The following is a 15,050-nucleotide window of genomic DNA, read 5'->3' on the forward strand; positions in this document are numbered from 1 at the left end:
GTTTTATGTTCCTTAGAACTCGAAATTTTTGTTTTCTATGTCCCTAACAGAAGAATAAGGGATCGTCGATCTCAAATAATTAAGATCGAGACAGTATTATTGCCTAAGTGACTTTTTTCATTATTATATGGTTAACTACTTCTAAGGAATAAAGAACGAGAACGAGAACAAGAAATCTCTAAAAACAATGAACACATAAACTCATATTTAAAATACAATTCATTTAAATTTCACAATAGAAATGTGTTGGAAAAGAAAGCAAATTCAGTAAAACTTTTTGTGCATTGCATTTGGAATCTTACTTTCTTTTAACCGAAAAGAACATTTATGTCTCTATACTATTGACTATTTTTTTTTAAATAAATATATTTTAATAAATAAAAAAATTATCTAATGAAGTTTTATATGTCTGATATATATATATATATATATATATATATCACAAATTATCCCCCATATATGTAAGCGTGGCGTCTTAAGAGGAGATTTTTAAGCGTTACAGCCGCCGCTCCGGCCAATCTCGGTCGCCTTCGTTCCTGGGGCTTTGCTGCTTGCGCAAATGGATTTGGCTTCCGCGGGAACGGCAGCAGCTCAGGCGTGGCTGCTCACTCCACCGGTCGACCGCTCCCGCTTCCCAAGGAATCTTTTCGGTGTTTGCTCCCGGTCTCTCCTTCCTCCACCGAAGTTGTGGTTCCTCTCACGGCACCCTGAAAGAGGAGTCTCCCTCATCAGCCGCGCGAAGAGGAGGGGCTCCGCTTCCCAGCGACCCCCACCAAAGCAGGCCACACTTGAGGAAGAAGAAGAAGAAGAAGAAGTCGATGAAGAACGAGTAGTAGTGGCGGAAGAAGGGTTGGAAGTCGAATTTTCCGATGAACTTGTAGAGGGTAAGAAGTCTATCCCTGTAATTTCTTTTCCTCATTTCATATTTATCAAGTCCCCCTTTTTCCGTTATTGTTTTTTGTTTTCACTTTTCCTTGCTGCGTATTTTGGTTTTTCATTCCTTTTGCATAATGCGTCGACTTTGGCATAATTGGTTTTTGTTTTCACTTTGGCATAATGCGTGAATAGGTATGAGGATCTGGAATCATGTTCACCAACACTTGCTTCGCATTAGTTAGTTGGTGCTAGACCATGGGTAGTGTTATCTAGATGTTGATTACTTGTTTGTGCAAGTAGTTATTCCTATCACATCTGAAGTGTTTTCTTTTGACTCTTAGAACGCTTTAGTATCTGCATTTGGATGAAATTGGGCAGACCCTCTTGTGTGAAATGAGAAAACCTTGTCGCATGACTGAGACAGTGTTAAAGAACTTGTTGATGGCAAGAAAAATGCAATGGATCATGAGTACCGGCTATTAATGAAGGCTTGAGAATGGATTTACAAACTAGTAGACACTTCTTGAAATAAGCACTAGGGAAACTCAAGAGTTTACTTTTGCCAAATGTTTGAACCTTCTTATGCTTCAGTGTGTAGAATGTGAGTTCAGGAAATGAATGACAGTAAAAGATTCACGGGCAGTAAGTAATATCCCCTGTAATGAGAAGGGAGTGTCTCTATTTAGTCTATGGTTCTGATATTACACTTTAATTTCTGAGTCCTGGCTTTCTAAGTTTTGAATGTCCTATGTTCTACATATAATATCTTTCTTCACTATTATTTCAGATTACTTAGGCACCCTCTTTGTTGCATTCACCAACAAGGGATGTTACTGACTCAGCTAATACTTGAGCTGGCTCGATGTCCCTGATCCATCTTGTTTGCCACTTGTTCACAATTATTGAAATTTGTATGTTTTTATCTGTCTTTTACCTCAGAATCCTGATATCTGCAAACCTAGATCTCACTCAAATGGTTTCCTTACTAAAAAAATTAGAAATGGTTTGCCGCTAGATCAATCATGATCGAGGTTTTAATAGTTTTTGTACAATGTACATGATGTATGTTGGAAGCTAAAACTTTATTTGGAACATAATAAGACATTTGATTTTGGCATGGGATAAAGAGTTACAATGTTTTATTCTAATTCTTGCTTGTATCTGATATCTTAATGTCTAAAATTTAGTTCTCTTTGGAACTGCTGAAACTCAAGCAAGTGTTTTGCAGTGGCCTTTACATCAGACTCAAGTTATAAAGTTATCTAGTTTTACAAATTTTATAAAATGCATATGCTTTTATTATCATCCACAGGTATCAATTTAGTCTCCTCGTCATTTTTTTCTCTTGATCATCGCTTAAGCATATTTCTCCAATCCCCACAACCATAGTTGCTTGTTCTGGAAAGTCTCTTGTTTCTTTTTGCCCCTTGTGTCTCATCATGTATGTCTTGGTGTAGTGAGTTACCATGCACTAAAAGTTCAACGTAGCAGACATGAACTTTTTCTCATGCAATTCCATAATATTGAAGCTTTTCTCCTACATAGTGTGATAAAAGAAGAAATCTGTATGCCAAAGGAAAGCAACTGGACCTGTTGATTGGCTAAATAAGGAAATCCATTCTGAGTTTGTTGTTCCTGCATTGTGGAAGATTTTGCAGATGCCCAACCCTTCGATGTGCAAAAATAAACCTCTTCAAATAGTTGAACAGTTCCATCTGGAAACTGCATGCTTGTTTAAAAAAGGCTATGTTTTTTTATGCTTTGTGTAATTTGGTCCATTTTTCTGACAGAAGGCCCTATAAAATTTCAAGTTTATTTCTGCCTTATTTAAGCCTTTTTTCTCTATATGATGCATGGTCCTGTCTTTGTAAATTTTTCCCTGTCTAACCTAATAACCTTTATGCGCATGTGCAACTATGTGGAGATAGTGATGGAAGATGATGACGACTTTGAAGATGAATTAGAGGAAAATGACTTTGAGGAAGAAGAAGCAAATCTCTTTGTAAGCTTCTTATCTATCAAGTTGCTTATTTAAAGGTACCTATGTACACTCAATAAAACTATATAAATGAGTCTTAATTGCTAATTATTTTAGCCTTTTGGAGGTTGGAGATGGTGGTGCAGGAGGTGGAATATCTCTTGCTGGTATGTGGTGGGACAAAGAAGCATTGGCTATTGCGGAAGAAGTTTCAATGTCATTTGATGGTGATTTGAAGATATATGCTTTTAAAACTACTGCTAATTCAACCATACGTGTGCGGATTGAAAAGATTTCTACCAAGTAAGTACAGATTTAAATAACTTTCACATTGTTGCTTCTCAATGTCAAATTACTTCCACACAAGTGAGGAACCAATGAGGCCATGATCTTTATGTACCTTGGGGTGGTAGCATTTGGAAAGTGAAACTTGTGTTGCACTATATCAGTTCTCATTGATAATTATCCTCATGTCTTACCTGATTAAACCATGAACAGCCAGCACTTCTGTGAGTTTTTCTACTGAGATGGATATTTGAATAGACTAGAACATTCAACAAAATTGTGGAATAAATGGGAGAAAAATCACATGCCAGGCCATTTGCCTGTTCAAAAGCACTCTAGAGTCTGATAGATCTAAGACAGGACCAAGTTGTGTGATCTAAATGTTGTTAAGAAATCAATCATAATTGTTTCTCCATTTTTAAGGTCAAATTCTGTGGATAACTGCTAGATGCAACTCAACACAAAGTAGGGACATTTCTTCCTAACATGTATCAGTACTAAATTCTCACGTGATGAAAGAGTAAAAGTTCCCAAGTGGAAATTAATACTATTTGCGACTCTCTTTCAGGATCCTATAGGCAAAAACTTGGAGGATAGTAGTTATTCCCAGTAGGATCACACAAAGATCATTAACTTGTTCAGCAACATTAACCAAGATAATTGAAATTCTGTTCAGCAATATGAACCAAGATAATTGAATTTCTGTTAGTGTTGGCTCTTAAAATGTAATATCTGTTGAATGATCTGTGCTAACGGACTCCTTGCTTCTCAGCTCTGAAGCATTTGACAGTACTTATACCGAAATATGTAGGTATATTTTGTTTCACATTTTGCTGATACATAATATAGTGCTTCATGCAACTTCTTTTTACTGGCATCATGCACCCTATCAAATTGGTCTTCCAATAAACAATAAAAATCGAACTTCCCTGAGTATCAGATGAATTCATATTTTCTCTGCTTGTTATCATGCTGAACGGATAGTGCCATATTGATGGTTTGCTGATGCAGTCCTGTGTTTTAGGTATGGCTCTCCAAGTATTGATGATATCGAAGCCTTCTCCAAAGCCTATCGCTCCCGCTTAGATGAAGCTGAACTCGCTGAAAGAATACCAGATAACATTAGTTTAGAGGTACTTAATTCGTAGTTCATTTCTTTTTGGTATTTATTCCAAACCTGGTTTCCTTTTAACAATAAAAGCTATCTTAATAGCTGATTTTAAGCATTTATTGATGATTTAGCCTTTTGATCTCATTTTAGGTCTCATCCCCTGGTCTTGAAAGGGTTGTTCGCATCCCAGATGAGCTTGAGCGGTTCAAGGACCGACCCATGTATGTGAAGTATATCAGTGATGGCGCTGCAAGTGCTTCCCCGCAAGAGAGTGATGGTGTGTTTAAGCTTATATCCTATGATATGGAATTATGCCAGTGCACTTGGGGTTTAGCAGATGTGAAGATAAATAGGCAGAAGGCAGGGAAAGGAAGACCTCTAAGCAAGAAACAAAGAGAATGGCGGCTGCAGACGCCATTCGAGTCCTTGTGTCTGGTCCGACTACATTCTGACTGCTGAGATGTGCCTCAGTGTCATCAGTCATGAGAACATGTATCGATGAATCTGCCTTTCTTACTCAAGAGTGCTTCGGAACCAGCAGTTACTAAAGCAGGAATCAACTTATAAAACTGCTAAAGAGAAGACAATAGCATGATTATGGTTTTATCAGACTAGTGACCGAGTAGCATTTAGTTTTTTGTCAGACAAATTTTCAAAGTGAGATTTATTCTGAAGATTTTATGGTGAGTAGATGAGTCATAATGTTCGTAAAAAGAAAAGAATCTCAAATTTATGTCAATTGATATTGCCAATAACAAGTGTGAAATGGTAGAGAGTATATATTCAAGTCCTAATATTTTGAGGTTTTTTTTCTCATTTCCCAGGAGGACTTTACCAACTGCGGGCTGCAGAATCCCTGAGAATATGCACTATAGCGCCTCGTAAAATCGATCCCTGAGAACGAGCCATCTTAATACGACAGATGCATGTACTACAGAGCATCTTCTCTAATATTAGGTCACTATTATTCTCCATTGATACAAAAATACCATTTGCACATGGTAAAAAGCAACGAATAAGAACATGCAAAGCTCACTATCTATCTATCTGATTCCTAATGTTTACGCCTTTTTCTAATTTAATACCTATTAAATTGAGCAACGAACGGAGAAGTATTATAAAAAAGCCCACAGTATCTTTTTTTCCTATTTTACAAGCTTTGTTCATCGCTACATGACCGACATACTTACTATTCTAGTTGAATGGATAATCCTAATTACACGCACCTCTCCAAAACTCCGATATCAACGAAACGTCCGATGTTCCAAAAAGCCTCTCGAGGGATATTACTGGTGATGCCCCCATGGCAAGTCAAGGCCGCTCGACCGTCACATGGCGGCGAGCGCCCGTTCCGTCCTCAACCGTCTCATCCAACGTGCCGCCCGCCCCAAGCGATCCCGCAAGCCCTCCTCCTCTTCCTCCCGCTCCGTTATCCGACGGCACCTCGACTCCGGCGACCTCCCAAAGACCATTGCCGCCCTTTCCTCCTCCCCTGCCCCCTTCCCCACCTCCTTGTACGCTCGCCTCCTCCAGCTCTGCTCCTCCAAGCGCTCCCTCGTCGACGTCCGCCGCGTCGAGTCCCACCTCGTCGCCTTCAACCCCTCACCCTCCACCTTCCTCTTGAACCGCACCATCGAGGCCTACGCCCACTGCGGCAGCCCCACCGACGCCCGCGAACTCTTCGACGAAATGCCCAAGCGGGACGGCGGCACTTGGAACGCCATGATCGTTGCCTACCGTTGTTCGGACTGCCCCGACGAGGCGCTTGCCCTCTTTTCCACCATGAATGGGTCGGGCATCCACCCCAAGGATGTCACCTTGGCGTCCGTGCTTGGCTGCTGCGGCGATCTCTTGGCCTTGCTTCTCGCCAGGCAAATTCATTGTCTCGTTTTGAAGTACGGCTATTTTCCGAACGTGATCCTCGATACTTCCGTCGTCGATGTCTATGGTAAGTGCTTTGCAATGGACGACGCAAGGAAGATGTTCGACTCGATCATTGACCCAAATGACGTATCTTGGAACGTGATTGTGCGGCGGTACCTTGAAGCAGGGAAAGCTAGAGAAGCATTGCTTATGTTCTTCCGGATGATCAGAGGAGGGGTCAAGCCTTTGAGCTTTACCGTGTCGAATGCTCTTATTGCCTGTTCTGAGGCCCTTGCGCTCAAGGAGGGGCACCAAATTCATTCAACTGTGATCAAGGCCGGTTTTGAAGGGGACAATATTGTCGGGAGCTCTCTCATGGAAATGTATGCAAAGTGTGGGGTTGTTCAGGATGCTCGTCAACTATTTGATCAAGTGCCTTCCAAAGATGTTGTCTCATGGACTTCTATGCTCTCAGGTTATGCAACCTGTGGGAGAATAGACGAGGCTGAAAAGCTCTTCGATGAGATGCCTGAAAAGAATGTGGTCTCGTGGAATGCAATGTTGGCTGGTTATGTTCGATTCTTTTGTTTGGACGAGGCATTGGATCTTTTTTGCAGGATGAGGGAGACTATAGAGATCGACCTTGTTACTCTTGGTTTAGTACTGAATGTTTGTGCAGGAATGTCTGATCTTGATCGAGGAAAACAAGTTCATGGGTTTTCTTATAGGCACAATTCGGGATCCAACTTGTTCCTTAGCAATGCACTGATCGATATGTATTCAAAATGTGGGTGCTTGAGAAATGCTGAGGTTTGCTTCAGGATGGTCTCCCGGCGGGATACAGTTTCTTGGAACTCTTTGATATCAGGATATGCACGCTATTGCAGGAGTGAGGAGGCATTGGCTGCTTTCAGTGAGATGCAGTTTGAAACTACTCCAAATGAGCTCACTTTCAGCATAGCATTGGCTGCTTGTGCAAATATCTTCATGCTTGAGCATGGAAAGCAAATTCATGCATACATGGTCAGAAATGGTTTTGAGCTGGATGTCATAATTAGAGGAACGCTAGTTGATATGTACTCAAAGTGTCGGTTGATAGAGTATGCCATGAGAGTTTTTGAAGAGGAGAGCTTTCGGGATCTGATCCTTTGGAACTCCATGATATTGGGTTGTGCTTATAATAGGAGAGGTGAGCGCAGTCTTGAACTTTTTGAGGAAATGCGGAAGGAGGGGATTGCAGCAGACAATGTTACATTCGTTGGTGTATTACTTGCTTGTATCAGCGAGGGATATGTTGATCTTGGCCGGCGGTATTTTAATTTGATGAGTGACGAGTATGGTGTCATACCTCGAGTTGAGCATTATGAATGTATCATCGAACTACTAGGCATCCATGGATTCATGGTTGAGCTTGAGGATTTCATTCAACGAATGCCATTTGAACCAACTATCCCGATGTGGACAAGAATCTTCGATTGTTGCCGGGAACATGGAAACAGAAGTTTGGGTGAAAGGGCTGCAAAATGCATCAACAAATCTAACCCAATAAATCCAGTTCAATTTGAGATTCTTGAAAGAACAGAACTGGACACAAAAAGGGAAGCACATCACTTGTAGCCAATACTGTGAGCAACCAGCTCAATCATGAATAATGATATGTCTCCCAAAGCTTATTGCAAAAGGAGGCAGACTGCAATAGCTAATAACTCATGTTGTCTCTCATCAAGGTTGGAGAACTTTGCAACTTATGTAGGATTGAACAGGATCCTGCATACCTGTTGCCTATGAGGAGATTCAACAGTTTGCAAAACATTGCATTATAAGATGTGGCCAGATTTTGTTCAAGGGGGTACAGCTATCATTTTGAAGATAAGGTATTCTAAAAGAAGCCTGAATGCAGATATTGGAAGCTAGTGGTACTGGTACAAGATAGGGTAAGATTTGGTGTACAGTACAGTCGACTTGGTAAACGCAAAACATGTTGTAAGATGCCCAGATAAAAATGTTAATAAGTTCTTTATCATGTTCTACTGAAGACTATGCGTAGAAGCTTTTTGTTGATCAAAATCAATGTTGCTTACTTCGCTTCTTGCAATTGTTTAGTGAAAGGATAAAGTTGCACCCAGATGCATGAGGGACCATCTAGATTGCAGGAACCTCAATGGGGTGCTTGCAAACAGGAGCCATGAGTCTCTCACCACGATTTTGCCAGCTCTGCCATTCACGGGTTCGAAACTGATTACTGTTGGTGGCCATTGGGCAGAGCCAATTGCTTGCATCATGTTGCACAAGTTTAGCAAATCTGTAAGTTATCATGCAATTCATTTGTTATATATGTTTCCATGATAAATTCTTATCTTGATGCTCCTTAGAGAATGTGTTAGTGAGTTTTTTTTTTTTTTTTCTTGAAGCTATTGACTATTGAATTATAAAGAAAAAGATGTAGTTGGAAAATTATTGTTGTTATGACCCTTCATAATGAACGCCTCTTTCATAGCTGACTTGCATCTGTTAAACAGATGAAGGACATGCATGTGGGTTCTAGTGACAATGCCATCAGTAAAAGGATAGACAGTTTTATAATCACAGTTGATTACTAATTACTGGGAGAAAAAGATGGAGCCATCAATCTATTTTGTAGAAAGAATACAAGGAATGTGCTATAAGGATGTCCTTAATGGATGCCACCTCTGCCAGTTCAGATGGTTGGACATCTGAGAGAAATTTCGGTAGGCTAGGGTATGAACCCCTAGTATTGCAGTCATGTGCATGAAACAATTAGGTCATTTGAGGTGGTGGGGGGGCGTTAAAAACCCAGGGTTGTGGTAAAGATTCACCAGAGTTTCCCAAGAGGTCTGGAGAAGTTGACAAAGTTGTTTGAGCTGAAGCAGGACACTCACTGAGAGATTTGATACTGGTGGATGAGGGGCTTGGGGAGGTGTCAAAGGGAGGAATAAGATGATGGGAATTTTCTTCTTTAGACTGTTAATGGAAATAATACACTATAGCATTGGTCTATCAAATTCCTGTCTCGATATTATGTGACAATGTGAGGTATTATTGACTCTGTACAGTTACAGTGTTTCCTTGTGCATGGTATTGTTAGCCCGAGATATGGTACTTGTTCCTTCAGCTTGCAAATTGACATTTTATCGCATTCATCTCTTAATGTTGTCCTTATTTTTATTGATGATAAATGAAATACATAAAAATGATCTCGTTTGTGCAGGAAATATGAACAAATTAACAAGCATAGAGTGGGTTGCCTTACTGTCACGGACTTAGTTGGAATTGTCTTAATCGTAAGACACTCTTGCAGCAAAGTCACGGACTTAGCTGGAGTTGCCTAAGTCGTGAAGCACTCTTGTATCAACTTCTCAAACTTAACTGAGATTGCTTAAGTCATGAGGCGTCTTTACGATATATGCGTCTGCAAAGGACGACCTGATTGCAACCTCGTACAAGTCTTGAAGGACTTGTAAAACAATAAGTTGATTAGTTTGAAAATGAGTGGCGGACAAGTCCCGATGTCTCGCGAAGAGGGAAGCTTTACAAGCAATTCAACGACCACCTTGAGTGCAAGAGAGAAAAAAGAAGGAGAAAACAAGGATTTTAGAAGGTTAAATGAATAGTTGCAAGTCCGTAAACAACTGCTCATCGGGTGTCGAGAGCAAAGGTAAGTTTCCGTCAAGTTAACTTGTAAAGATTGTTCAACGCCCAATACTACCTCGAAGCCTCATCCCCTTGGTGACACCCGGAAGGTTCTAGGATGCTAAGATGGTTGACATTTTGCATGCGGTTACGGTTTGTAGAAAGCATGTCGTGGTACGTGAAAATAAAGCCATTTTGAAATAGTTTTGCCTGACGTAACGAGCGGTCACACTGCAACATTGCGAACTGTTCGAGCTTATATTTTTACAAGCAAAACATATAAAATCAAGACAAAACATGCTATCAAGAATCTGTACAAGTATGTAAAAGTAACGTATGTAAAAGCAACGAACAGTTCATTGAATCAAGTTGTTGCCGGTGTGGAACGATCGTTCGTGACATTACGATAACTAAAAATCACAAAAGTGGAGAAAAAAAAATTTCTGCCTTGAGAGATTTTGATGCAAGAGGCAAGCTTAGATTTTGATCCTTGGATTATTTGATATAGCTTCCAAAATTCCAAGTATGTTCTAGCAGTGTCGTCTGATTCCACAGTCAAAGACGAATCTCATGCTTCTGAGATCAAGTAATGCCAATACCACATGAACTTGAAGAACCCAACCACACATTGGTTTTTCAGATTACATGTATCTTTAACTACTAACAGGGACAACAGCAGCAGCAGCAATTTGATCATAGCCTTATTATTCCTTGTTGATGTTCGCATGAAACCACAGCCAGTAGAAATTCTCAAAACAAAGTCATTCAAAGGAAAATTAACCTGAGATATAATGTTATTATACTGTTTTGTACTTATCACAAAACTCATGCCATGACAGCAACAGACAACAAAGTGTGCCTTATGATTGAATAAGATTGCAATTTTTCTCCAACTCTGCTTACATATTCTGAGTTTTGATTGTTGATGACAGACAAGGATTTAGATATGTGCATCACAAATAGCAGTTTTATGCTAATGCAGAAAGCTGGGATCACAAATATACTCACTCTCCCATTAGTTGGCACTTCACACACACAGAGAACAGAGGCCTGAGATCATCTTCTGCATCGATTTGTGTTAAGCTCGACACCATGTCGAGAGCAGTAAAGGATGCAGATTCTTAGCCATCACTGCTGTAAGTTTTGTCTTTTGTCAAGTTTTAATCCGTTGATGGGTCCAGCACAACAATCTTCGGCCGCTTGCTCCGCTCGTCGCTTCGACGAGACGCTTCGTCTTCATCGCTGTCATCGTCTGTGTCAGATGAGCTGCTGCTGCTGCTACTCGAGGTTGCGGACGGCCGAAAGCCGCACATGGTGGCCTCCGCCGCTGCCACGGCTTCGGCGGTGCGAAGGTCGGCGACGCCAAGGAGCAAGTCCATCTCGATGTACTCCTTCTCGTTCCCACTGAGCACTTCCACGTCGTGGTCCGGGCGGGAGCTCGACTGCACCTCGTGCTCCAGCTTCTCGTTGGCCTCCGCCATCACTCCTAGGAAGTCCTTCACCTTTTCCAGAAATTGGCTCTGGGGAACAGCGGCGGTGAGAGGTTTCGGTTCCGAACCGCCGATCACGGAGGCGGCGGCGGCTGGAGATTTGCGGCCTCGGGTTACGCGCGAGGGTTGCTCGCCGCCCACGAGAAGGCTTTCGGGGAAGGAGGGCTTTGACGGCTGATCCAGGAGCACTTTGCTTGTCTTCGCCGCCATTGCTGCGACTTCGGCTTCCTCCCTCGTTCCTCCCTTCCGTGCCTTATATAGGTTTTGGAAACCCTAGTTCGATGGAAAGCAGTAACGGGTCCTCTGTAGCGGGCGACGGAGTCGGGTTGAGATCCGATAAGTTCTGGGATCTGATCCAGTGATGACCTGGAGCGGGCACAACAAGGTTTCTAGCGGGGGAGTTTTCAGGGCTGATACGCTCTGGCAATCATGAGGAGTGCGCATATGGGTTTGCCCTGATCGATTTACACTTTTAAATGCGTGTACAAACAGCTTGTAATGTACGAGTAAAGAGTATTATATTATGTACTTCTCCCATATGGATAATTATACTTCAAAGGGAGAATAATTTCTGAGTGCTTCCACCTAAATTGCATGCCTTAGGAAATTACTTTGGAAGAAATTGACCAAGTAATTCATCTTTAAAATTAGGAAATGCCTTAGTAATTCATCTTGCAAAAAGAATTGTATATTTTTGTAATTTGTACCTCCAAACTCATATTCACTACAGCAATAAATCGTAATGTACTAATAAATAATAATTGTCTTACCTCTTCTAGCTACATCTATAAGCCTTCTTAACTCTCATGCACATACCATTATTTTTACCCATTTTTATACTTTATCCAAGTTAAACAGATAACTTAGCTACGGACAAATGAAAATATTTCTTAATTCACATCCAACATTTTTATCTCAACAATATAAAATTTTAGTATATACTATATTTTAAACATATAATACACATCTATAAAATTTTCTTTTAATCTAGAGAAAAATACTGAGTGATCACACAACTTTCTTTTTCACTTTTAGTCTAATTTTTATTTTATGAATAATATCCTCAATAAATTTTCATAATCGATAAAAGATATCTAAAACTTTTAATTTTTTGAATAAATAAATTTATTAAAATAAAAAAATTGATTATCCTAAATATCGAGGAGTCATAGCCAACCTTCGTTTGAGATCATCACAAGTTTAGTGTTAAGAGATGAGTAAATTGGGTAAAGAGTCATAAAAAAAAGTTATATCGGAAGCATTTTCAACAATACCCTTTGACTTAGAAAGAAGAGTGATGTAGAAATCATATGTTTCATAGAGCTCTACATAAGTTGGCATACTTGGGCCCTTATATAGGGAGCGTTGGTAATTGTCGAGATTAAATGGAGTGTTATCCAAGAGAGCAATTTTACAGTTTACATATGTAGATAGCTTATATAGAGTGATGCATCTTACTGATTCTATCATGTTCAGCAGCTAGTCTTACTGAGGTATAGCATGCTACCAATGTAATCTTTTATGTTATTTCTTAACTATATTGCTTAGTCTTAGTTGCAATAGTCTAGATAGGGTCAGCTTAAATGCAACCATGCAATATTCGTAAAAAAAATAGTTGATTAGTTATAAAGATTAATTGTCATGCACTTAACTAATTTTACCTAAATTATGTAACACTCTTATGTATCTATAAGCCAATCTCTCTATAGCCATACTGGGTCTCCTAAAGATATGTAAAAGATAAAACATGTTAGTGAAAGTGTTAACTTAAGATCCCATCAATAGATATTTCAATAAATAATTGATAGATAGTTCAAAAGATAAAAATATGCTTCACAAGTTCAAAACGATCACATATAAAAAAATCCAAAACAATCCATCATGCACTAAAGTCCCAATAAATTAGTGTCCTTATAACACTGTGGAAGTTTGCCCTCCATGCAACAACGGCATACAAGTTGCATTTATAAGATAGAGATAACTATAAAATGCTAGTTATAGGTACTATGCAAGTTAATCACATTGAGCACGTGTGATAACTATAATACATTTTTTTTTTACTTATTATATTTTAACATTTTATCACTTTATATATATGTATATACATATACATACTCATGTATATACATATACATACGCATGTATATACATACATATATATATATATATATATATATATATATATATATATATATATATATATATATATATATATATATATATATATATATATATATATATATATATATATATATATATATATATATATTGATGTTTATGGATCTATACAATGAGAATCGGATCGTGATGAGATTATGATAATAAGATCGATTCGCCTTTAAACATAGACCCTAAATAATCCTACTCATATGTTACTCAAGAGAGACATCGAGATAAATAGACTGGTGTGCTATATACCCGTCCATATGATGGAGACAATTGGTCTCATAGCTACTCGTGTGGGGACACTAAGAATACAATGCAAGTACTCATTGGAGAATGAGTTCACTGATTGATCCGATCACGAAATACTGGATGGTTGATGATGCCTTATTGTCAGACAGTGATTCCGTAGTCCCAGTAGTATATTTGGTCCTTAAACTTAAGACCCTAAGGATGTCTTGTATGAGTACTCCACTCTTTGATACCATACTTATAAGCTTAGAAGTTTCAGATCTAGTACAGCCGGTTATTGGGAGTGGCAGCCAACCTTACGAGGGCTATTGAGTATCGATAGAGAATCATCCACTCTCGGTATCATGAGAGGAATATCCTGTGTATTCTTGCTCAAATAAATCCTTGGCCAAGGTAATTCAGATTGAGAGATAAAAAGTTCTCCGGGAGAATCTGATTAGAGCGAGACTTGAGAAGAAACTATTTGGGCCTAACAGCACCATGCCCGCTCTATGGTCTATAAGAAATTAGATGGATGAGGGACTATAGGTACATGGTAACTGAGGATAGATAGATCCAAATGATTGAATTTTTCTATATCGTTTGGGGACTGTGGTGTAGTGGCCTAGTACGTCCACGAGTTGAGTGAATTATTATGGAGATAATAATTTACTGAGCAAGAAGAAGTTATGACAAGTATGACTCACGGCTAGCTTAATATTGGAATTAGAGGGTCACACACATATATTAGGTGTTGCGACGAGTAGAGATTTAGATTTGAGATATCCACTAAAGCCCTTATCTTATTGGATATCCAATAAGTCACAAAATATTGGATCTCATGAATGAGATCCAATAAGAGCTAATAATATATTATTGGATAGAGACTCACTAATATAAGAGACTTACGTAATTGGATGGAGATCTAGCACTCAATAGGGCAGGATCCATTAGGGTTAGCTGGGGGCCTCTCTATAAATAGGAGAGAACTAAAGGTACATAGGCTGGGGCTTCTTAGTAGCCACCTCTTATTCTCCTCTCCCCTTCTCCTTCTTAGATAGTAGGCATGGAGATTTGAGGAGTGTCATTATAGCTTTACTGTGTGGATCATCGTTAGAGATGATGACGCTTAATCTCCTTCATCCACTCCTATAGATCTGTAGGGATTCAGAGATATACGATCTTCCTAAGTAACACAACTGTCTCACATGTGATTTTTTGTATTGTGGATTTTTGCACACCAATCTATGCACGACGATGAACACGAATTGGGAAATTAGGGATTTTATTTTTATGTTCTTCCATTGCACATGTGATATTGCCCCTAAATTTTTCAACATAAAATCCAATCCAAATGGGAATGCTAAGCTTATTAGAAGTCCTTTATATATTACAAAAGGCA

General features: G+C 39.4%; 3 protein-coding genes across 4 annotated transcripts; 2 read left to right on the forward strand and 1 right to left on the reverse strand.

Annotated features, from left to right (window-relative positions):
* Positions 1–465: 465 nt before the first annotated feature.
* LOC135641572 (uncharacterized) lies at positions 466–5,037 on the forward strand. The gene is made up of 5 exons (XM_065157029.1): positions 466–884; positions 2,805–2,878; positions 2,982–3,157; positions 4,164–4,272; positions 4,401–5,037. Exons 1-5 carry the CDS (start codon positions 560–562, stop codon positions 4,707–4,709), a joined length of 993 nt encoding a protein of 330 aa, XP_065013101.1. The 5' UTR covers positions 466–559; the 3' UTR covers positions 4,710–5,037.
* Positions 5,038–5,459: 422 nt separating this feature from the next.
* LOC135641682 (pentatricopeptide repeat-containing protein At3g26540-like) lies at positions 5,460–10,880 on the forward strand. 2 transcript variants are annotated; one of them, XR_010497774.1, is made up of 3 exons: positions 5,460–8,047; positions 8,217–8,417; positions 10,747–10,880. XR_010497774.1 is itself a non-coding variant. In XM_065157298.1 (1 exon), exon 1 carries the CDS (start codon positions 5,583–5,585, stop codon positions 7,728–7,730), a length of 2,148 nt encoding a protein of 715 aa, XP_065013370.1. In that variant the 5' UTR covers positions 5,460–5,582; the 3' UTR covers positions 7,731–8,143. The 2 variants fall into 2 exon arrangements, 1 of the variants encoding a protein (XP_065013370.1); XM_065157298.1 differs by lacking the exons at positions 8,217–8,417; positions 10,747–10,880 and having other exon boundaries at positions 5,460–8,143.
* On the reverse strand, positions 10,529–11,745 carry LOC135641683 (uncharacterized). Its single transcript, XM_065157299.1, has one exon. The coding sequence runs from the start codon at positions 11,462–11,464 to the stop codon at positions 10,925–10,927; it is 540 nt and encodes a 179-aa protein (XP_065013371.1). The 5' UTR covers positions 11,465–11,745; the 3' UTR covers positions 10,529–10,924.
* Positions 11,746–15,050: the final 3,305 nt, after the last annotated feature.

The sequence above is a fragment of the Musa acuminata genome, chromosome BXJ3-6, assembly GCF_036884655.1.
Source record: "Musa acuminata AAA Group cultivar baxijiao chromosome BXJ3-6, Cavendish_Baxijiao_AAA, whole genome shotgun sequence".
NCBI lineage: Eukaryota > Viridiplantae > Streptophyta > Magnoliopsida > Zingiberales > Musaceae > Musa > Musa acuminata.

Bases quoted from the DNA above. Each gene is read 5' to 3' on its own strand.
- LOC135641572 (XM_065157029.1), top strand. From the start codon at position 560: ATGGATTTGGCTTCCGCGGGAACGGCAGCAGCTCAGGCGTGGCTGCTC. The intron at 2,879-2,981 runs GTAAGCTTCTTA...AGCCTTTTGGAG, and splicing joins AAGAAGAAGCAAATCTCTTT to GTTGGAGATGGTGGTGCAGG. The intron at 4,273-4,400 runs GTACTTAATTCG...ATCTCATTTTAG, and splicing joins CAGATAACATTAGTTTAGAG to GTCTCATCCCCTGGTCTTGA.
- LOC135641682 (XM_065157298.1), top strand. From the start codon at position 5,583: ATGGCGGCGAGCGCCCGTTCCGTCCTCAACCGTCTCATCCAACGTGCC.
- LOC135641683 (XM_065157299.1), bottom strand. From the start codon at position 11,464: ATGGCGGCGAAGACAAGCAAAGTGCTCCTGGATCAGCCGTCAAAGCCC.